This window comes from Crocodylus siamensis, chromosome 5 (genome assembly GCF_052110815.1).
Source record: "Crocodylus siamensis isolate JL-2025a chromosome 5, ASM5211081v1, whole genome shotgun sequence".
Lineage (NCBI taxonomy): Eukaryota > Metazoa > Chordata > Crocodylia > Crocodylidae > Crocodylus > Crocodylus siamensis.
Genome location: NC_143399.1, coordinates 181,809,549 through 181,832,521, shown reverse-complemented (window position 1 = coordinate 181,832,521; position 22,973 = coordinate 181,809,549). Strand labels below are relative to the sequence as shown.

General features: G+C 46.0%; 1 protein-coding gene across 2 annotated transcripts in view; it reads left to right on the top strand.

Annotated features, from left to right (window-relative positions):
- Window positions 1-6,691: 6,691 nt before the first annotated feature.
- PRTFDC1 (phosphoribosyl transferase domain containing 1) overlaps window positions 6,692-22,973 on the top strand; it is a 65,523-nt gene continuing 49,241 nt past the window's right edge. The window contains exons 1-3 of one of the 2 annotated variants that reach the window (XM_090047367.1): window positions 6,692-6,852; window positions 13,420-13,526; window positions 17,064-17,247. In XM_090047367.1, the coding sequence (XP_089903493.1) occupies window positions 6,733-6,852; window positions 13,420-13,526; window positions 17,064-17,247 (411 nt within the window). In that variant the 5' untranslated portion in view covers window positions 6,692-6,732. Of the gene's footprint in view, window positions 6,853-10,413; window positions 10,508-13,419; window positions 13,527-17,063; window positions 17,248-22,973 lie in introns of those variants that run through there. The other variant, XM_090047368.1, reaches the window with a different exon arrangement.

Below are 22,973 nucleotides of genomic sequence, written 5' to 3'. Positions count from 1 at the left end.
GAGTGAGTAGCAGGAAAGGCATGTGTGGTTCTGAAGTAAAAGTGAGCAACTGCATTTGAGTGACAGCTGAATGCATCTAGTAGAAGAATGAACCGAGATGACTGGATGCTGTTTGATTGACATGGAGTGACAGGCTCTTTACCTCAGATGTCTGGTTAGTAAAGTGGAGTGACTGAGGCCTCGAGATCCCTGCATCTTGGTGCTGTTTTGTGTTTGAGCGCGGTCATGGCAGTTATGTGTCTGTGCATCAGTTTGTTGAGATGTTTGGATTGTGTGCGTCTGTTTGTTAGTGTATGCGATTTATGTTTGGCTCTGCTGGTGTCTGACTCAGAGACTGTGGCAAGTAGGAAGGTTACCACTCCCCATGGTGAGCAAGAGGTAACCTATGCAAAGAAAAGACTTGATCTGCAAAACATCAACTTTCCCTTATTCAAATCTCTTATTGTTCACTGTAGCAGACCCAGGGGTGGCCATGACACCCCGCCTCCCCAGTGGCCATGCAACTTTTGCCCCACTCCAGCTCTTTGGGCTATCCTCCCTTTTCTACTTCACCTACTATGTCTTGATGAATCTTGTAATACTTAGAGAGGATGCCCAAGGGTCCCAGAGTCAGCCCCAGTCTCTCAACTGTCTACTTCTCCACATGCCCAGCTTGTACCCAGTTTTCCCCTTTAACAATAAAGCATGGCCTTCCTGGCCTTAGGGGCAATAATCGTGGCCCAAGAATTGCAGCCCCCACAGTTCCTGCCCTTGACCTCCAGATGTTCTGAAACCAGCAGCTCCAACCAAACAACCCCAGCCCCAGCAGAGCCCACGCAGTTGCCAGCTCCCGCAGGCAACCCAGGCTCGACCGCAGCTACTGGCCCCGCTCTCCCCAAGAAAAACGTAAGGTGTTTGTTGTGGGAGACTCCATCCTGTGGGGCACTGAGGGGGCAATCTGCCGCCCCGACCCCTTAGCCTGGGAAGTCTGCTGCTTCCCGGGGGCCCGCATCCGAGACATTGCGGAGAGGATCCCGCAGCTCCTCCGGCCCACAGACCACTACCCCATGCTCCTTATTCATGTGGGCACCAATGACATGGCTTGGAGCACCCCCAGCCAGGTCATGAGGCGCTACAGGGAGTTGGGAGTGGGGCTTAGGGGTCTGGGAGCTCAGGTGGTGTTTTCGTCGATCCTCCCAGTCTCGGGCTATGGGCTGAGGAGGGAGAGGAGGATCCACGCGGTGAACCAAAGACTGCGGCGCTGGTGTTATCGGGAAGGCTTTGGCTTCCATGACCACAGCCCGCTCTTTGGAGAGAGAGGCAGCGAGCTGCTGGGAAGAGATGGCCTCCACCTCTCTCCCCTGGGGAGGAGGCTCTTCTCAGCCAGGCTGGCTGACCTGCTCCACCGGGCTTTAAACTAAGCCTGCTGGGGGATGGGGGGACTACTGCCCCTGCTGGCCCGCTGAACGGCCCTTGCAAAGCCAGTGGACCAAGGCACTTCAGGGGGCACTTAAGGGAGCCCACCCCTGCCCCAGCCCTGGCACAATCTGTGGGCAAGGCAGGAGCCCCTAAGGGCACACTTGCCTGCCTGTACACTAATGCCAGGAGCCTGGACAACAAGCAGGACGAGCTTGTCCTCCTGCTCAGTGCAAAGAAATATGATGTCATTGGGATAACGGAGACCTAGTGGGACTCCACCCATGACTGGACTACGGGTATAGAGGGCTATACCCTGTACAGGCGGGATCGTGTTGACAAAAGGGGCGGGGGTGTAGCTCTCTATGTGAAGGAAAGCTACATGTCCCTGCAAGCTGATGTTGGTGACCGGCATGGACAGCTAGAGACACTCTGGGTAAAAATTCGTGGGGAATTCGGCACAGGGGACGCAACGGTGGGAGTCTACTACAGACCTCCCACTCAAAGTCCCGAGCTTGACCAGGAGTTCGCCTGGGAACTGACTGAGGCCGCTTGCTCCAGGACCTTAGTTGTTATGGGTGACTTCAATTACCCGGACATCTCGTGGGAAGATCACTCAGCTAAATCTGAGCGGGCGCAAAGCTTTCTCTCGTGCGTGGATGACCTCTACCTGACTCAAGAAGTCTATGGGCCAACGAGAGGCAAAGCGCTGCTCGACCTGGTACTGGCTACGGGGGACGACCTAATCGGCGACCTAGTGATGGATGGGAAGTTGGGTGACAGCGACCACGAGCTGATCACCTTCACCATCCGCCGTAAAGCTGGCAAGTCAGTCAGCAACACAGAAGTCCTTGACTTCAGAAAAGCCGACTTTGACAAGCTCAAGAGGCTAGTTGGTCAGGCCCTCAGGGACCATGACCCCAGGGAGATGGGAGTTCAAGAAGAGTGGTTGCTTCTCAAGGAAGCGATCCTCAGTGCACAAGCTAAATCTATTCCAGCATGGAGGAAAGGCAGCAAGAAGGCACAACAGCCCCCCTGGCTCTCCAGAGACCTAGCAGACCTACTGTGGCTAAAAAGGAAAGCCTACAAAGGATGGAGGACGGGATTCATCTCCAAGGAGGATTACTCCGTGCTGGTCCGGTCCTGCAGGGAGCTAACCAGGAAAGCCAAGGCTGCAACTGAACTCCAACTAGCTTCAGGCATCAAGGTCAACAAAAAGTCCTTTTCTAGATATGTGGGGAGCTGGAGGAAAAGCAAGGGCAATGTTGGACCCCTGCTAAACCAGATGGGGCAACTGACAACTGAAGCCCAGGAAAAAGCCAACCTATTAAATAGGTACTTTGCGTCAGTCTTTCGTCAGTCACACGGGATGCCCATGCCTGCTATGGGACAGGGAAATCTGGGTGATGGGGATCCCCTACCCTCCATAAATGCTGACCTTGTGAAGGAACACCTTGAGAAGCTGGACACCTTCAAGTCAGCCGGCCCTGACAATCTGCACCCCAGGGTACTCAAGGAGCTGGCGAGCGTCATAGCCCAGCCCCTGGCACGGACCTTTGAAAACTCCTGGCGCTCTGGTGTAGTGCCCGAAGACTGGAAGAAGGCCAATGTGGTGCCGATCTTCAAGAAAGGGAGGAGAGTGGATCTGGCTAACTACAGGCCCATTAGCCTGACTTCTATCCTGGGGAAGATCTTAGAAAAGTTTATTAAGGAGGCCATCCTCGAGGGACTGGCCCAGGCTAACATTCTAAGGGATAGCCAGCACGGGTTTGTTGCGGGTAGGTCTTGCTTGACCAATCTCATTTCCTTCTATGATCAGGTGACCTATCACCTGGACAAGGGAGAAGAGATTGATGTCATATATCTTGACTTCAAAAAAGCTTTTGATCTGGTATCCCATGATCACCTCTTGGCCAAACTGCCCACTTGTGGCCTTGGCTCCACCACGATCTGCTGGCTGGGAAATTGGCTCCGTGGTCGGACCCAGAGGGTTGTGATTGATGGCAGTCACTCATCATGGTGCCCTGTGACCAGTGGGGTCCCTCAAGGCTCTGTCCTGGGACCCATACTGTTCAACATCTTCATTAACGATGTGGACATTGGAGTCAGGAGTGGACTGGCCAAGTTCGCCGATGACACCAAACTTTGGGGCAAAGCATCCACGCCAGAAGATAGGCGGGTGATCCAGGCTGACCTGGACAAGCTCAGCAAATGGGCAGACAAGAACCTCATGGTGTTTAACACTGATAAATGCAAGGTTCTCCACCTTGGGAGGAAAAACCTGCAGCACCCTTATAGGCTCGGCAGTGCTACGTTGGTTAGCACTACAGAAGAAAGAGACTTGGGGGTCATCATTGACCACAAGATGAACATGAGCCTCCAATGCGATGCTGCGGCTAGTAAAGCGACCAAAACGCTGGCTTGCATCCATAGATGCTTCTCGAGCAAATCCCGGGACGTCATTCTCCCCTTGTACTCGGCCTTGGTGAGGCCGCAGCTGAAGTACTGCGTCCAGTTTTGGGCTCCACAATTCAAAAAGGATGTGGAGAAGCTTGAGAGAGTCCAGAGGAGAGCCACGCGCATGATCAGAGGTCAGGAAAACAGATCTTACGATGACAGGCTGAGAGCCACGGGACTCTTTAACCTGAAAAAGCGTAGGCTCAGGGGTGATCTGATGGCCACCTATAAGTTTATCAGGGGTGAACACCAGGATCTGGGGGAACGTCTGTTCACCAGAGCGCCCCAAGGGATGACGAGGTCGAACGGTCACAAACTCCTGCAAGACCGTTTCAGGCTGGACATAAGGAAGAATTTCTTTACTGTCCGAGCCCCCAAGGTCTGGAACAGTCTGCCAGCGGAGGTGGTTCAAGCACCTACATTGAACACCTTCAAGAGTAAATTGGATGCTTATCTTGCTGGGATCCTATGACCCCAGCTGACTTCCTGCCCTTTGGGCAGGGGGCTGGACTCGATGATCTCCCGAGGTCCCTTCCAGCCCTAATGTCTATGAAATCTATGAAATCTATGAAACAGTCTCTTACAGCCACTGCTAGCTCTACTGCTCAGGGCCTGCTTTTATTCCCTAGCAGCTAGGCCTCCTACCAAACAGGTGGCCTCCTGCTGGCCATGTGACTCTCCTGATTGGGAGTGCAGTCACCCGCAGGCTGCTCCGCTGCCTACACAGGCCCTTGAAGTGGTAGGCACCAAATGTGCCCTGCCACATACATTTTGAAAACTTTCATCATTATTGGTTGTACATTGTACAAGGGTTGACATTTTCACACAAATATGATAATTATCGCACACCTGGCAACACTGCTGCTTTGCTTCTGTCACTAGACTTAAACTACTCTAAGCACCACCCTTCCTAGTCAGGCGGCTCCTTAGCCAGCCACAGGGGTTTCCTGTGTGCTTCATGGCCAGCTTGCCCTTTGCTGCAGCCATGGACAGCAAGCTCGGCCTGCTGCACTCTCCCCCAAGTGACAGGAGCCTATGGCTCCATCACATGCACCTGAATCATGCCATCTACAAATTGCTGTAATAGTTGAGCGTGTGTAGGACTGTTTCTACCTTCTCTATCAAAAGCAAAAGTATTATACACTTAAGACTGGTTGATGGGGCAGAACCAATCTCCATTTGACCACCTGACCTCTCTTGTACTTTTGTTTTTGTCCTTTCCTATACTGTAAGCCCTGGTAGGCAAAACAACATCATCCATATATGAAAACAGTTTATCATACCACCAGCACCAGCAGACACAAGTTATAGTATAGCCAGTCACAAAAGTTAGTGGAAAGAGAAGTTTTTGTTAAAAGTTTGATTTATTTCCAGACATAGAGCTGAACTGGTGCTGGGAATAAAGACACAGAAATGGATATTAAATATTTTTCGTTTGGTCTAATATAGGGGGAATCTTGCTACACCAGGCAGGATGTGACGGCAGCCTGATCAAAAGAGAGTCCAGTTTATTTCATTGTACTGAAATTTCTTTATATGCAAAAGTGTTCAAAACATAGTTTAAGACCAAGTCAAGCCAATTTCTTTCCCTGCATTTCTTCCCAGCCAGAACCTGCTTCTACCAATTTCAACTTTTCTCCCTTCAGGAACTGTTTTTCCCTCTCCTAACATGTCTCATCAAAGCATATTTTGTTAACGTCTAAGATTTTGGTGTTAAGATTTTTTTTTTTTTTTTTTGCTTGGTATAGCAATACAATACTATACAGGCAAGGGCTGAAAAAGTGTTTGCTGTAGTGATTTTTTTGTAGTAACAAATGTTTTGAGATTCACTTGGCTTTGCCCCCAAATGCACTGCACCCTCTCCCTGAATAGGTCCTTGATTTCTCCCCTCACATCCTCCCTTTTGCTTGGCCCTTGTGGCCTTTACGCTGCTGAACACCTGTGCAAAGCCTTGCTGTGTGCTGCACTGCCATCGTTGCCCTCCTGCCCATCTGCTTGTTCCTCCTGCATCTCAGCAGTCCTCCTGCTTTGTGCTGATCCTGTCCCACATCCGGCTCGTTAGCTGCTCTGCATATGGGCCCCTGAGAGGAGCTTGGGAATATTTTCATTGCGTCAGCATTTGTGAGGCAACAGACTCCAGTGTAACGAGATTCCAAGCGTAAGTGGAAATTGTTGAAGCCCTAATGTAACAAGAGCTGAATATCTAACAGGTTGGAGCAGCTTAGCTGAATTGATTCCAAAGAATTATATTCACGAGGCCTGTTACTGGCAGGTGGCAACGTATCTAAAGAGACAGGAACAGATACAGCTGACATACTGACTACCACAGAAGTGCCTGTGGCAAACGTGTGGCCCAAAAACTGGATTCCTAAATCATCTCAAGACCCATCAATGAGCTGCAGGGATCATCTTCCGATGGAGGGTTTGCCCACAACCAGGCATGTAAGCTTCTCAGCAGCCCCCAAAAATTGACTTTCAAGGACAGCGCTGGATGTACGCAGGCTGAGAGCGCTGCCTCTCAGGCAACCTGCGTCGCTGATGGCCCAGGAAGGAGGTTTTCTGACCTCGCACATGCACTTGCTTTGCTCGCCGCCTCTCCCGGCTGAGCCCAGGGCACAGCAGGCGTCTGCACGTGCTCAGGGCCTGTTTCTTCCCGGAGAAAAATGGCTGCTGGCCGGGGAGACCTGTGTGCAGTCAGTGGCAGGAGGCGCGAGCAGCAGCGCACCACCGTACCGGGCCTGGGCCGGGCTCAGACCCGCCACTCTCGCCCCAGCCCCGGGCGGCGGGAAGAGCGCTGCGGGGCGGGGCCTCGGGGCGGCGCGACACGGCCCCGCCCCGGCCGGATCCGGGGGCGGGGCCGTCCAGAGGCCGCTCGGTTCCATGCGGCAGGCCGGCGGCTGCTCCGAGCCCCATCCCCACGCCTGGGCCGGGCCGGGCGCGGAGAAGATGGCCGGGCCGGGCGGGCTGGCGGCGCGGAGAGGCAGCGCCCGCGGGGTTGTGGTAAATGGAAGCTCCCCCCCTCCCCTGCCTCTTCCCCCGGCTCCAGCTTCATGCCGCCGGGCCTGGGCTGCGGACTGCCCTCACATCCTGCCTCAGCCCTGGCCTCATCCAGGCGCTCCCCTCCCCTGTCCCCGGGGTGCCGCCCTCATCCCCTGCATTCCCATCTCCCCCCCTCGCCCCTTCCTCCCCACTGCCAGCGCTCCCCCATTTCCCCCGGGACCTGGGGCTTTGCACCTCTCCCTGGATGGGTCCTTGATTTCTCTCCCCACGTCGTCCCTCTTGCTTTGGCCTTTGTGCTGCAGGGCTTCTGTACAAAGCCTTGGCCCCCCTGCTTGTTCCTCCTGCATCTCTGCAGTCCTCCTGCTTTGCGCTGATCCTGCCCCACATCCGGCTTGTTATCTGCTCTGCTGTATCCTACCCTTCCCACTCTGTGACTAGCCCTCTGCCAGCTTGTCCTTCGTCAGCCCTGCCCCATTGGTCTCAAACCTGTGCTCAGTCTCCCTGTCATTTAAACCAAACTCTTTTCGGCTCTGGCCTGTGCTGTGATTTTCTCTGCCCCATGTTTCATGTGTGTGCCTGGCTGGCTGGAGAAAGAGAAAAACCTCTGGTTTCTAGATTACTCTAGTGTCTACAGCACCGTGATTCGTGAGTAGTAGAAGCAAAGTGAGCAGCGACTAGCAAAGTTGTCAAACATACAATGCTAATAGTTTTTAAGGAAAAACAAGGCCTCTGTTGAATCATCTTGAGCGTTGCCTCTAGGGTCTGTAACAGAAGGAATGTAGATCCAGGTACACAATAATATTCAGGTATTAACATCCACTGAAGCACCTAAATAAAGGCTAGTCATCCACTTATCTGTGGGTTTGGGGCCCAATAATAAAAACCTACTTTTGAGTTCTTTTCATTTTACCCTTTCTGTGTACTGAAATTGTCTAAAACTACATGTTTTGTAAAGTTCAAGAGATTTATGAGCTTATAATAGCAGATGAAGAACCTAGGTTTCCAAAGACGTTCTAAGAAATAGCCATTTTTTATCTACGCTGTAAAAACACTAGGGAATAGGTTATCATTGTATACCAGTTTCATTAGGGTGGTGTTACCAGCAGTGTTTTAATTAGCTTCCAAAACAATACTTGGACCTAGGCATGGGCAGCCAGTGTTTCCTGAGTCTGGGGCAACACCAGATCACCAATGGTGGGGGTCCCCCTAGCAGTCGATTGCCAAGCCAGTGGCGAAACTGGAAGTGCACTGGTTTTGCAGCTGGTGCTTCTAGGGGGTGCATGGCCATTTTCAGGGGGTGCACATGTTGGCGTGCAAGAGGCCGGACAGCGGGGGAGGGGCCCAATACTTGTGGCAGCACAGCCCCAGACTCTTCCATGCTGTCCAACCCACAGTGCACACACACCTGCCACCAGTAACAACCCGGGTCTGGGCTCTGCAGACCTCAGTAACTTGCAGCCTCCCCGCCACTTGCTGTGAGCAGCCCAAACTCCTTGGGTGGCAGGGGCTGGTCTAGAGTCAGGGCCCACTGCAGCTGGGAGACTGCAATCCACTGCACTAATGTCTGTGGAGCCCTGGCCCGGCTTATTGCTGGCAGCAGGTGCACACGCACCCAGGGATGGACAGTGAGGAAGGGGTGACTCTGCACGGCCACAACAAGGATCAGGACACCTGCCACCATCAACGAGCCAGGGAAAGGCTCTTCAGATCTCAGTGCAGTGGCTTGCATCCTCCAACTAGCTCAGGCTCTGGGCAGGACTCTGCTACTTGCCAAGGAGTCCAGGCTGCCTATAGCAGGTGGTGGAAAGGCTATAATCCTCTGAGCTGAGGTCTGCAGAGCCCTGGCCCAGCTTGTTGCTGGCAGCAGGTTCACACATGCCTCAGGGCACAGGGGAGATGCGAGGGATCCGATCTTTGTGACAGTGCAGCCCCAGCCCATTTCCTGCCTGCCAGGCTCTGGCATGCATGCCAGGAGTTGCTAACCCCTGCTCTGGACTATAGCCCAAAAGCCACCATGTTGTAATTGCACACAGTTGCAGTTATAACGTGTGGAGGAGCTGTTAACGTACTTTCATTTAAAGACTGGGTAGCCAGATGGTAATTTCTATGATAAGTGCCATTTACAAAGATAATGACATTGTTATGGTTCTCATATTCTTCTGGAAGATTGCTTGATGCCCTAGCCTGCCAGTTTACATAAAAGCAGAATCAGACCCGTGTTGTATACTGTGATGAAAGTTAACTGCTGTAAATAAATGCTGCCTGTGTGTGTCAGGTACAAGGAGAGAGTCCCTGGTTTTTTGACAGATTACCACTTTCCACTCCCTATAAAAGTTCTTTCAGTCCAGTGTGTTTTCATGGCATAATAAGATACTCCTGTAGTTTTGTTCCAGATGTCCTAAGTGATTACATTCAGACTGATTGTCATGTAATATATTTCCTCAACAATTTTTATTCAGATTGGCACACTGTTCCACATTTGAATACAATACATGTCATGCTTGAACTTAATTGTTTTACTTACTCTACTATTAATATGTTTTTGAAAAGCATGGCAAACCTTTCTTCAGACTTACATGACTGACAACAAGTAAATGGGCTACAGTTTCTTCCTTTAGGTTCTTTCTTTATATATTCTTAATTCACCATTTGTCTAAGAACAGGCATAGAAAACTTTTAGCCCTTCTTTACTGAAAATTACTATGGCCTGAAAAGTAGGGATTCCAGTGGAGATTCTTCAAAATCATGTTATAGTGTTTCTTCTTTAATGCTGTAGCTATGTTTGCATCTAATGAGAAGTAGGGTCACAGATTCCCAGAAGTTTAGGGCTGGAAGGGACCTTGTGAGATCAGTTCCAAAGAATTAATTCACAAGGTCTTTTATTGGAGGTGGCTAAGTATTTAAAGAGAAAGGAACCGCTATAGTAAGTTTATTGATTTCCCATTAAAATGGAAATCAGTAGGGATGCGTAAGTAAATTTCATCTTAAATTTTAAATTCATTTTAAAATGAGCACGGCCTTATTATAGGATGATATAGTTTGTGTTGTTTCACTGGTAAGAGTGGATTTGGAGAAAGTAGAACGGTTGATAGAAGAATTAGAATGCAATACTGGCTTTGTAAAAAGATGTATAGTAACCAGTAAAGATTGTTGTTTTTAAATCATTTTTGGATCAATTTTGATTTGCTTTAGTCTGCTTCTGGGCTCCATAACTAGACAAAGCATCTACTGAAGTCGATAAAAAAATGTTAAAGTCTGAGTCCCCTGTAAATAGATTTATTTAAATTAGAGTTGAAGAAGACTTGCACATAAGTTTTCTGGGCCTTTTGCAGTTATAGTAAAAAACAAACAAAAAAACTTTGCAACACAACTGTCAGGATGGATGTAACTGCTAGAGCTGTGCAAATTTTCAGTCCCTGATTTGATTCGGTGGAGATTCATCCTGATTCGGTGGACAAATCTCTGAATCTGAATCGAATCAGAACCCTCCGAATCGATTCAGAAAGATCTGGCGATGCAGACATAGGGACAGCTTTAAACTTTTTTTTCTACTTACCTCTAGGTAGCAGGCGGCTTGTGAATGTTGCAATGCTGGGGCAGATGGAGTGTCCCACAAGAGCATGGAGGGTTCCTCTGCACATTCAGCAGCAAACTTGTAAGTGGATGAGAAGTACTTCCAGTCTACTTCTGCGGCGTGTGCCAAGGGGTCCCCCTCACTGTCCTCTGGCTCAGCAACTGGTGCCTCCTGGGTCTGGGGGGACACCCGGAGTCCTCCTGCAGCTGATCGCCGAGCCGGAGGGGGGTCCCCAGTGCACACCCGGGCAGACCCAGAAGTGAACCAGAAGTACTTCCGGTCCACTTCCGGGTTCGCCGCCAACCACATGGAGGCCACCTGCACTCCTGTGCGACACTCCATCCACCCCAGCATCGCAGCGTTCACAAGCCACACTAGTCCTTAGAGGTATGTAGAAAAAACATTTAACGCTGTGTCCATGTTTGAATTGCTGATTCTCCGAATCAGCATCGAACCTTCAGATTCAGATTTGGCTGAATTGAGTCAGGAACAGTGATCCAAATCAATTAACTGAATCATTGTGCCTGATTTGGGCCGAATCCGAATCAAATAGGGCCCACTTCCCATACCCTTAGTAACTGCTTGTCCTGTGAAAATGAGAACTACGCTGAGTAGCTCTTTTTAATGACCAGATCCAGCGCCCATCAAAATCAGTGGAAAAACACTGTACACCAGTGGTCTTTGGATTATACTGTCTTTAAATATTAATTGCCAACAAATAATGACTTTGAACGAGACAAAGCTCTACAGGAAACAGTTTCTGTTGTGCATCTAAGAAACCACGTTACAAAAGTACCATTATTAGCTAAGCATTATTTCTTCAAAGTATAATTTAGTGCACTAAACTGATTGCAGAAAAAATATACCAATGAAAAAGGTAGAAGCCACATCAAGACTAATAATATAATAGAACTAAGTAACCAAAATGATAGGATAATTATTAGAATGAAGAAGCATAAATCCATCATAAATAGGTATATCTTCATGCCCTGTTTGTTTTCAAAGAGTTTTTTCCTTCAATCTGAAAGACTATTCAGCAAAGAAGTCATTTAGATATTGTACCCCAAAAAGCTATTCTTTTGTTCCTTGTTGATCTTTCTGTGTCCAAACTGGAAGGGAGAAAGTCAAGATGTTTGAAGTTGTATATCTGGGGGGAGCCAAAACTGCACACAGTACTCTACCGGTGGTCTCACCAGTGCCAAGTAGAAGGGAATAATTACTGCCCTGGATCTGCTCTCAGGGCTCCTACTAATGCAGCCCGGTATGCTATTACCTTTATTGGCAGCAAAGGCACACTGTTGGCTCGTATCCAGCTTATTGTTCACTATAGTCCCCAGGTCCTTTTCTGCAGAGTTGCTGCTTAGCCAGTTGGTCCCAACCCTGTAGCAGTGCATGGAATTCTTCTGTCCTAAGTGCAGGACTTTGCACTTGTCCTTGTTGAACCTCATGAGATTTCTTTTAGCCCCATCCTCCCATTTGTAGGTCACTCTGAATCCTAGCCCTACCCTCCAGCGTATCTACTACACCCCCCAGCTTGGCAGCGGATCTGCTACACCCCCCAGCTTAGTGTCATCCGTGAACTTGTTGAATGTACAACTCATCTTATTTTCCAGATAGGTAATGAGGATACTGAACAAAACCAGCCCCAGGACCGACCCCTGGGGCACTCCACTTGATACCAGCTGCCAGCTAGATGTTCAGCCATTGTTTACATTGAGCCTGTTGAGCCCAACAATCCATCTTACAATCCATTCATCCAACCCATACTTTCTCAGCTTACTTGCAAGAATGCTGTGGGATACAGTGTCAAAAGCCTTGCTAAAGTTGAGGTATATTATGTCCACTGCTTTCCCTGCATCCCCAGAGCCAGTTATCTCATCATAGAAAGCAATCAGATTGGTCAAGCATGACTTACTGTTGGTGAATCCATGCTGACTGTTCGTGGTTACTTTCTTCTCCACTTTCAAGTGCTTAGAAATAGATTATTTGAGGACCTGCTCCATGATTTTTCCAGGGACTTAGGTGAGGCTCACTGGTCTGGATCCTCCTTCTTCCCTTTCCTAAAGATGGGCACTTTATTTGCCCCTTTCCAATAGTCTGGGACCTCCCCTAATCGCCACGAGTCTTCAAAGTTGATGGACAATGTCTGCAGTCATATCAGCTAACTCCTTCAGCATCCTCAGATGCATCCAGCCCCATGAGCTTTTACATGTCCAGCTTTTCTAAATAGTCCCTAACCTATTCTTTAGCTGCTGTCAGCAGCTCACCTTCTCCCCAAACTGTGCTGGCACGTGCAATAGTCTGGGAGTTGACCTTGCCTGTGAAGACTGAGGTAAAAAAGGCATTGAGTACTTCAGCCTTTTCCTCATCATCTGTCATTAGGTTGACTCCCCCATTCAATAAGGGACCCACACTTTCCCTGACCTTCCTCTTGCTCTTGTTGCTAAAATATCACAATGTTAAAGTCTCAGGTTCTTAAATTCTGGATCCCTTTAGGCATCTGAGACTCTTGTCATCACCTGTAGCACAATTTTAAAAACACAATTTTAGTTTGGCAGTATTTTTAAAGTTACCAGATGCATCAAAGTTTAATCCTGTTCCTGGTCCAATATTAAATATTGTCCCCTCTGCGTCTGAGGTTACTGTGTGTGTACATTCCACATTTGAGTTGGGGAATAAGTTCACAATGTTTTTGTGGCAGATTTTTGAAAAATGCTAACTTAAAGCCATTCAATAAGTTTTATTTGTAGAAGTAGTTTTAGGAGGAAATGAACTAATAGAAATGAAGCAGTTGAGTAGCAATTATGTTGTGCCTTTGATCGCATGATTTTTCAAATGGATACCGTTTTGAATGTGAGAAATGTTTGCACTAATCAGAGCTTCTAACTAATGTCAAATTGAGTATGGAGGGGTGTAGTCTAGTATTTATCATGTGGTACATTTCCTTATATTGAATAAAACAAAGTATTCTAATGTTATTAATCTATGTGCAGATTTCAGATGATTGGCCAGGGTACAGTTTGGATTTATTCACTTACCCACAGCACTACTATGGAGATCTGGAATATGTGCTCATACCTCATGGTATTATTGTTGACAGGTATGTGTGGTTTGAATATTAATAAATAAATACTTTGCAGTATTTTGTGGCCTTGCTTATAGATACGCAGTTGCACACCTACAAACTATATGCAAAGTTGCATGCAATAAAGAGTATTATAAAAGAGTATTACTGGGTTTGAAAGTCAAGCACTTGAAAGCTGAAAAAGATCTTGGAGTCACCACTGATGCCAAGATGAACATTGGCCAGCAGTGTGGGGATGCAGTTAGGGAGGCCAACCACACCTTGTCATGCATCCACAGATGCATCTCAAGGAAGTGATCCTCCCCCTGTGTGCGGCACTGGTCAGGCAGCAGCTGGAGTACTGTGTCCAGTTCTAGACACCGCACTTCAGGGGGGATGTGGACAACATGGAGAGGGTCCAGAGGAGGGCCATTCGCATGATCGGGGGCAGCAAGGTAGGCCCTACGAGGAGAGGCTACAGCACCTGAACCGTTCAGCCTCCAGAAGAGAAGGCTGAGGGGGGATCTAGTGGCCTGTTACAAACTAGTCAGAGGGGACCAGCAGGCATTGGGGAAATCCTTGTTCCCCCAGGCACTACCAGGAGTGACTAGGAATAACAGTCACAAGCTGGCAGAGGGTAGATTCAGGCTAGATATCAGGAGGAGCTACTTCACGGTCAGGGCGGCTAGGATCTGGAACCAAGTTCCAAGAGAAGTGGTGCTGGCTCCTACCATGGGGGTCTTTAAGAGGAGGCTAGATGAACACCTAGCTGGGTTCGTTTGACCCCAGTACTCTTTCCTGCCATGGCAGGGGGTTGGACTTGATGATCTGCTCAGGTTCCTTCTGACCCTAGAACTGTGAAACTATGTTGAACAGTGCAGGCCCGAGGACCGAGCCCTGCGGAACCCACTGCCCACATTCCTCCAGGTCGAAAATGACCCATCCACTGCCACTCTCTGGGTGCGGCCCTCCAGCCGGTTAGTGACCCAATTGACTGTGTAGGTGTCGACACCAGAGTCCCCCAGTTTTTTAATGAGAATGGAGTGAGAGACAGTGTCAAAGGTCTTCCTAAAGACTAGTAGTCCAGAAAGACTACATCCACTGCTATACCTCTGTCTAAGAATTTGGTGACCTGGTCTTAGAAGGCCACCAGGTTAGTCTGCCTTTAATGAACCCGTGTTGGTTGCCCCTAAGCATAACCTCTCCTGCTGGCCCTTCAGGGACATGTGCCAGGATAATACTCTCAAAAACCTTACCCAGGATTGAGGTTAGACTAAGTGGCCTAAAGTTTCCCGGGTCTTCGTTCCTCCCCTTTTTGAAGATGGGAACCAAACTGGCCCTCGTGCAGTCCTCTGGCACCACACCAAGAGCACCACGAGTGCTCGTAAAGCCGTGCCAGGGGTCCCACAACGACCTCAGCTAATTCCCTCATCACCCTGGGGTGGAGATCGTCCGGACCAGCTGATTTAAATGCATCCAGTCCCTCCAGAAGTTCCCTGACTAGATCCTCGCTGACTCTTGGCCTAGGTGCTCCTCCCCTGGGGTTTGAGGGGGTCCCTGCTCAGGAAAATGGAGGCAAAGAAGTTGTTAAATAGGTTAGCTTTGTCGTCTGGTATGATGACCAGATTTCCCAGCGTGTCTTGCAGGGACCCCACGTTACCCAGTACCTTCTTTTTGCCCCCTGTGTATTTAAAAAAGGACTTCTTGTCCTTGATCCGGGTAGCTAGTCCCAGTTCCAACTCTGCCTTGGCCTTCCTGACTGCCCCCCTGCATCCCCGAGCAACAGCAGTATAATCCTCCCTGGTGATGGCCCCTCCCTTCCATTGGGTATGCGCCTCCCTTTTAGTTAGGAGCCATTCCTGGATGCTTTTGGTAAGCCATGGGGGCTTTTGCACCCTCCTGCCCCCTTTGATCTGTATTGGGATTACCTTGCTTTAGGCTTGGAGGATCGTCTCCTTAAGGAGCGACCACTCTTCTTGGACACCCGACTCCCCTCCCCTCTGGGACCTCAGTGCCTCCCGACAGTTTTTCTTAGCTCATTGAAGTCTGCTCTCCTGAAATCTAGGGCTGCTGCCTTGCTGCAGGCCTTTGCCACCTTGTGCTGGATGGTGAATTCCAGCAGGCAATGGTCACTGTCGCCCAGGTGGTCGAGCACCCACAGTCCCCTCACCAGGTCATCACCCGTGGCCAGCACCAGGTCCAACAAGGCGTCCCCCCTGGTGGGGCTGTTCACCTCCTGGGTTAGATGGAGGTCCTGCACTCTGGTCAAGAACCTATGTGAGCATTTCAGACCTGACTGACTGCTCTTCCCAGCAGATGTCCGGGAAGTTCAGGTCACCCATGATGACCACATTCTTTGACCTAACTACCTCCGTGAGCTGACTTAAGAATTCCTGGTCTAGCTCTTCCCCTTGGTTGGGTGGTCTGTAGCAGACCCTCACCATTAAATCTCTTTCCCCTTGACTGCCCTGTATTCTAACCCAGAGCACTTCAGTGTTCCCCTCCTCTGACCCTGTGCTACTTGATGAGGATGTGTATTCTTCCTTAATGTAGAGTGCCACACTCCTACCTTTCCTCCCTGTCCTGTCCCTCCTGTACAGCCTGTAGCCCTTAATATTCATTGCCCAGTCATGCGTTGGGTCCCACCATGTTTCTGTGAGCCCCACTATGTCTGGGCTGGTGTCGGCTAGCAGGAGGGTAAGTTCCTCCTGCTTGTTTCCCATACTACGAGTGTTTGTGTAGAGGCATTTGAGGCCTCCTGAAGATGTGTGCACTGCCCCCCCCCCTTTATATAGCATTTTTTAACCAATAACTGTTAGGTAGCAATTAGCATGAAAAGGTGTGATGGTGGAAATACTTTCAATTATTGTCTAATGAGATAGTGTAAGGCCAAGTTTGTTGGTCACCCTGAAAGTCTTTCCAATTCCTTTATGACATATGTATGTATTGCTGAATCTTTTTCTCTTTATATAATTAGAGGAATATGTCTAATGAGAAGTCCTAGCCTGTGTGATTATATGCATTTAGAATCTTGCAATGACTGATCAGATTGGGCATTTATACATGTGCTCCAGGAATGGGGGTGAGTGGGTGCTTTAATTAGAGCGGCTCAGCGCTGCTCTAATTAAAGCACCCGGAGTATTATGTATATCAGTGTGTCTGCATTGAAAAATTGCAGTGAGGGAACTTTGAATAAAGCTTGTTGAATGAGCTTTAATTAAAGCACTCTTGCCATCATTTGTCAATGTGGGGATGCTGATCCACATGATACTGGAGTCTGCTAGACTGTGGGAATTACCATGCTCCAGCAGATTCAATTAATTGAGTCTAATCCAACATGCTGTAATTGCAGAGCATTGGAGCATCCTCACTGCATGTGTATATGTGTATTCTTTCTTATAACACCCTCTTTGTGGCCTGCTGAAATCACTTAGAACTTGGCTTATAGATAAATTTTGGGCATGGGCTTTAGATAAATTTTGCCTGAGTTAATTTTTGTGTAACTACATTAAAAGTATATTATGCTGGAGAATCTACATATTATGTTATGCTTATCCTTAATTTTTACTTCAGGACAGAGCGCCTGGCCAAAGACATCACCCAAGACATTGGAGACAATGACATTGTGGTTCTTTGCGTCCTTAAAGGTGGCTACAAGTTCTGTGCTGACCTTGTAGAGCACATTAAGAATCTCAGTAGAAATTCAGAACGGTTCATCTCCATGAAAGTTGATTTTGTTAGACTGAAGAGTTACCATGTAAGTCAACAATTTAGTTATATAAATGTTTTATTAAGTAGTGGTTTGATTCTAGGAATAAAGGATTGGTTTGTAGATGGGAAAACTTTAAAAAAACACATTTTATGTAATGCATCTACAAAAGGTATCAGTTTAAAAATATTTTTCTTTTACTTCCAAAGTATTTTATTTTTTCCCAAATAACGTAAGAAAGATGTGATCATAGTCAGTTCTGGCATTTATACACATACCTTTGTCTGCTCTGACATGCCAGAAATCCAGTACATTGGAGCAGACTCTATTAATCGAGTCTGTGAAACATGTGAGCTAGCATGCAGCTGTGCGTTGCATGCATTTTTATAAAAGGCAAAATGCATATCAGAATGCAGAAAATGGCAGCAGTGCACTTTTGAACTAAAACACCTTAGATGTGTTTTAGTTCAAAAACGTGCCACCACCATTTTCTCAGCACTGATGCACATTTCGCCATTTATACAAATGCATGCGTCAGAGCTCCGGGCACTTTTAAAAGTCATTAGCATTGCAGTGCATGCTTTTGTACAAATTCCCTTCTTTCTACTCTGATAAATATGAAACAACCTAAAGATTTTTTTTTTTTACTATCCTTGTATCTATAAGTAGAAACTGAACTGAGTGTTGGGTTTTATAATCTATCAGTGTATTGTGTTGATTTTCTAAAAAAGGTGAACTGTTCTGTGAAGCTTATCTATCATTTTTTCATTTCTCACCATCTCTGATAATTGCGTTGTTAAACTGAAAGATAACAAATCTGTTGCTTATTGTGAATATTTTTCAAATGTTGTCTTTAATTGAAGCCCGGAAAAATTACTGGGATGTTTTATTCAGTGTGTCATCAAAAATATATGGCAAACCATACCATTACATGATGTTATTACTTTGCAATAAAATTATATAAGATGCTGAACCACATCCAGCCTTCATACAGGAGGCCAGAGCCACCGTGAACTGGCCTATGTGTTACATAATAGTGGTCCATTGATTTCAGAGTGGTAATGCTAGTGGGATGAGCTATTTGGAGCCATCTCTTTGTAGGTCATGGTAACAGTTTTCATTTTCCTGGGTCACATACTTGAATTCTGTCTTACAAGTTGTGGTTCGTGATGGACTAAGTCTTAGAAATACTATGGTCTATATAATGGCCAGGGCAACATACTGAAGAATGAGTGAACAGGGTGTTAGAATGCTTTTGCCTCCAACTGAAGTATGGCAATAAAGCTACTCTGGGACCATTAATGCAGCATCAAGGTTTTGGTAACTTCCGTAGCACTTACGCCTTCATTCCATGTGGAACAGTTGGTGGAGCTGCATTGCTTCAGATCCATTGGCATCATCCTTGTTCCTGACCTTCCAAATGCAGCTTGCATTCTTACTACAGTAGAGTACTGATTCCACACGTGTGAAAACTTTTGCCATTAGAGTTCTGCCCAGGGACTTGGTACTGAGAACTGATTTGGGATATAAAGCACATTTACTGCACAAAGATTTCACCATTGCATAAAGTCTAAGAATTAGTGAACAGAAGTGGGGAAAGAGACGCTTGTCTGATGTACAAGCACCTAGAAAGTAGAAGTGAAATTTCAAGATCATTATTTACTTATATTACGGAAATATTAGATTGTTTAAATTAGTTGTTGCTTTAGAGATGCACTTGCTTGTGCCATGTGCCTTTTTGTTGCCCTTCATTTAGGAGAAAGGTATCTCAGTCCTTTGCAGTTATCCTTTGTCTTCTGCGACAAGCTAGATCTGATTAGCAGTGTGAACCAGGAGCCAGTGAAGGATACTAAAGGCAAAAACATCACTGCAAACATAAAAACTACAGCATCACCACATAATGGTTCAGGATAGGAAGTAAAAAATACAGTATCTAGTTCATACTGCAGTGGAAATTTTGGTAGAAGAATGTAATTATTGAATTTGAAATTTGGCCAGACCACCTGGGTTAATACCCTTGGGTTGGGGGTGTGGGTGAGAATATCAGTGCTGTATATTTAGTGTCCTTTGAATGTGAAGAACTTTGGTTTCACACCTCAGCTGGAAGAAGACACCCTCTTACACTAGTGCCAACACCATTCTTAGATAATAAATTATTTAATTGTAAAGGCTTCAATACAATGGTAATGTTTTTGGACTGTGTCTAATACTGTCTTTATACAACAGTAATAATGTTAGAGCATTGGTTTAGTGATTCATAGGCAAGAATGTCATATACTGAATCTCCAGTACCATTTCCTATGGTCCATTTGGGTTTCTGGTTATCATTTGGATGTTTTCCAGCCAATTACAAGCAAAATTGGGTCCTATAAAATATGACATCACAGCCTTGTAAGATTCAGCAATGATCAAAATGTTTAAGTGAGAAACTAGCCCTTAAAAGCTGAGTGATCCAGTCCCCTGCCTTTCCAGTCATGACTGGAACTCAGAATCAAATCCCAAATCAGTGAAAACTTACCTACTTCTATATAGTAGTATCTCCAACTGTTTATTCCTCACCAGAATTAATGAATTCCTTCTTTAGAGGTAAGAATTCTATATTTTAGAGAGAAAAATAATGCTTACGTTGAAATAAAATATAATAAATATGTCAACCACATCAGTCCATCTTTGCAGTAAGGTAAGGGTTATCAAGCCACGTAAGTTAGGGGTGGGGCACAGCCTGCCACAGAGTCTAGGGCCTTTTGTCCCCGCTGAAAATGGCCATCAGTGGCAAGCGTGGCTTGCTGCCGCTGCCGGACTCAACACTGTCACTGGAACCCTTGTTGCTCTGCTTTCCACCGTGGCAGCCCTCACCCCCCAAGCTGGATCCAGCCCTGAGTGAACCCCATGGTCTAGATCCAATCCAGGGCTCTAGTGAGTTTCATATATCTGCAATAAGAAATATGACTGCAAAAAGTAAACATATTTAGGTTTTTTGTCTGCATTTCTTCCACTTCCACTTTCCTGCTTTGCACATCTTCCATTCTACTTTCTGTTGGTGTTTTACTTCACTCTGTTCCTTTTTCTTTTCTACCTGTCTCACTTCCCAGCTGCTTTTCTTTTCATTTAATTTACCTTTTGTTCTTTTAGCATTTCTTCACTAACTGTTTCTTCTTTCTCTCCTCAAGGGAGCCATGCTGCTGTCACTACACTTTCTTCAGCTGTGTCCTTTTCTCTCTCCAGTTGCCCAAATCCAGCAACCTTTTCCTGCTCCTCTAAATATCGGTGGGGTTTTGAGTTGTCTTGTTCTAACTTCAACAGTCTGTACCAAAAGGTTAGTCATTTTAGAAAATATAAGTGGAAAGGAGAGTTTTCACTTCAATTACATAGCAAAAATGGGCTCTCATCACTCACTAATTTAGACCCAAATTGTTATCTTGTGTGGAGTGAAAATCTTGATTGTGCTCCAGTTCAGAGTCATTAGAAAAGCCCATATTTTGATGTATGCCATTGGAAGATGCATTATAGTTACATAAGGAAGAGAACAATTTTTAATTAAAGCACTGAGTATAAGAAACAAAACAGAATCTAACTGGGGACATTTTAACTCAAGCTAGTGGTGTGCTAGAACTTATTTTTTTTAAAAAGTGGTTCTCGTTCTGACCTCTTCTGTGATGCACTTATTGACACAGTTAAGAACTGAAATTCAGATTTTGGCTAAAAGTATATTTTACTTGCTCCAAAAATAAACTGGGTAGTCTATGTATTTAACGCTATTTGCTACAAGAGGCTATGGTATTTGACATTTTTGCCAGATAGTAAAAATGATGTTACTGTACTAAAGAAGAGATTTATTGGCTTATATGTACAACACAGAAAGAAAAATATTAGGTTTAGATCCTGACCAGTGTAGGAATAGCTTTGGCAAGCACCCATATGTAAGCAGAAAATTAAAATTGCAAATGCAGAAATATGGAGCCAAATCTTATTTTACTAGGCACCTAAGTGCCTCAGTATGATCTTTTTCCACCTTGTTTAAATCCCTGAGGAAACATGAATGGGGTTTTCCCTACCCCACGGTTTTTTGTGACTTAGCTTTCAGCCTAAGGTGATAACATGCAACAAAAATAGAGGGTGTTAATAGTTTTTCAGCGATTTGAAGAAAGTGAAATAGGATTGTACTTGGGCATCTAATAGGTAAAATGTAAAAAAAATAGGTAAAAATATCTGAGCCGTACTGTTAACCAAGGAGAAAGGATTGCCTTATTATAGCTGGCATTTTGAAGTCTTCCTGCTAAGTAAAAACATATTTGTCCAATTTTTACAATGGTTCATTGTCTTATAATGGGAGGTGCTGAGCACCACAAGTCCTGCCAAACTCAGAGAAGAAAAACTGCCATATTTAGCATCTTTGCAAATCAATCCTAATTAGACAGTAACATGGAACAGATCAAATTTATTGGAAGCCAAATGGAAAAGAGGTTAAAAAAATTATAAAAAGAGAATATGGTGATTGAGAAAGTGGAATGGTAGCCACCACAGGAAGGTAACAGTAAGCAATAAGAGGGGGCTACAGCTCCTTGGAGTACAGTTTCTTTTGGACTTAAAGGTGATTTAAAATACTTTGTGTAATTCTCTCTCTCTTTTTATTAATATCTTGATTTTGGTTATTGTGGTTGAAAGGTTTATTTTAAGAAGACTGTTCAGTAGGAATTTGAATAGAGCCTGTTTTGTGACTCTTTCCTTTTAAATACAAGGGATAATTTCTTCCATGTCATTACAGAAAGTGTGAGTTAGAAAAAGTGGGTCTTAGAGCCGACAGAGATGTGAAAGGGACATTTAGAGTCTTGTAAGTGAGGAACAGGAGCTTGAACCTGATGCCAGCAAAGAACAAGGGGAAGCAGGTCTTCACAATAGGATGAAGAGAGAGGAATTTGACATTAGCATTTTGGGTGGATTGGAGAACAGTGTGGCAAGTGGTATGGAATTCATAGAGCTAGAAGGCTTTATGCATTAATTAGGAGCAGACATAGTGGATCTTTGAAGCATTGTAAGATCAGAGCAAATGAAATTATATATCAGCATAGATATGGAGGAGAATTTGAGAGGAGATTTGAGTATCATACTACACCTGGATATAGGAGAGTGGAATTGATGTTTGTGATCGGAAAGGTTGCGCTGGAAGAAAAAAAATCAATTTAGTTTCACCGCACTGAGTTTTCAGTGATAATAAAACATTCAAGAGCTGTCAAGAGATGTGAGACTGAACAGGCAGAAGAAAAATATAGGTGAGGGCAGATTTTGAAGTCAGCAGCTTACACCATAAGAATGAAAAATGTGACCAGAGAAACAATGTAATGGGAAGAGAGGAAGGAACTAAAGATAGAATCCAAGGGGCAATTGACACTGGGGAAGTGGAAAAGAGAGCAGAAGAGATTGAGAGTTTTCGTGATGCAAGAGAAGCTAAAACAAAGGTAAGTGAGTCTGGAATACAAACTGGAGAAGAGAAAGCTGAAACAGCAGGAATAGACTGTATACTCAATACTTGAAGGCAAAACAAAACAGGAAGTTAAGTGGTTGGATGATCACAAAACTCTCTAACATGCAGGGAAGGAGGATACAGAGCAGGCTGGGCAGGACAGTGAGATTAAAGTTAGCTATTGTTTTGGTGTGGTTTGAGTAACTTTAAATATTAAGAAGAGCCTCTTTTAGTTAGAGTCTATCCAAAATGACAAATAGAGTAATCTATAATGAAATAGAAGGTTGAATGAGAACGTAGAAGGTAGTGTTGT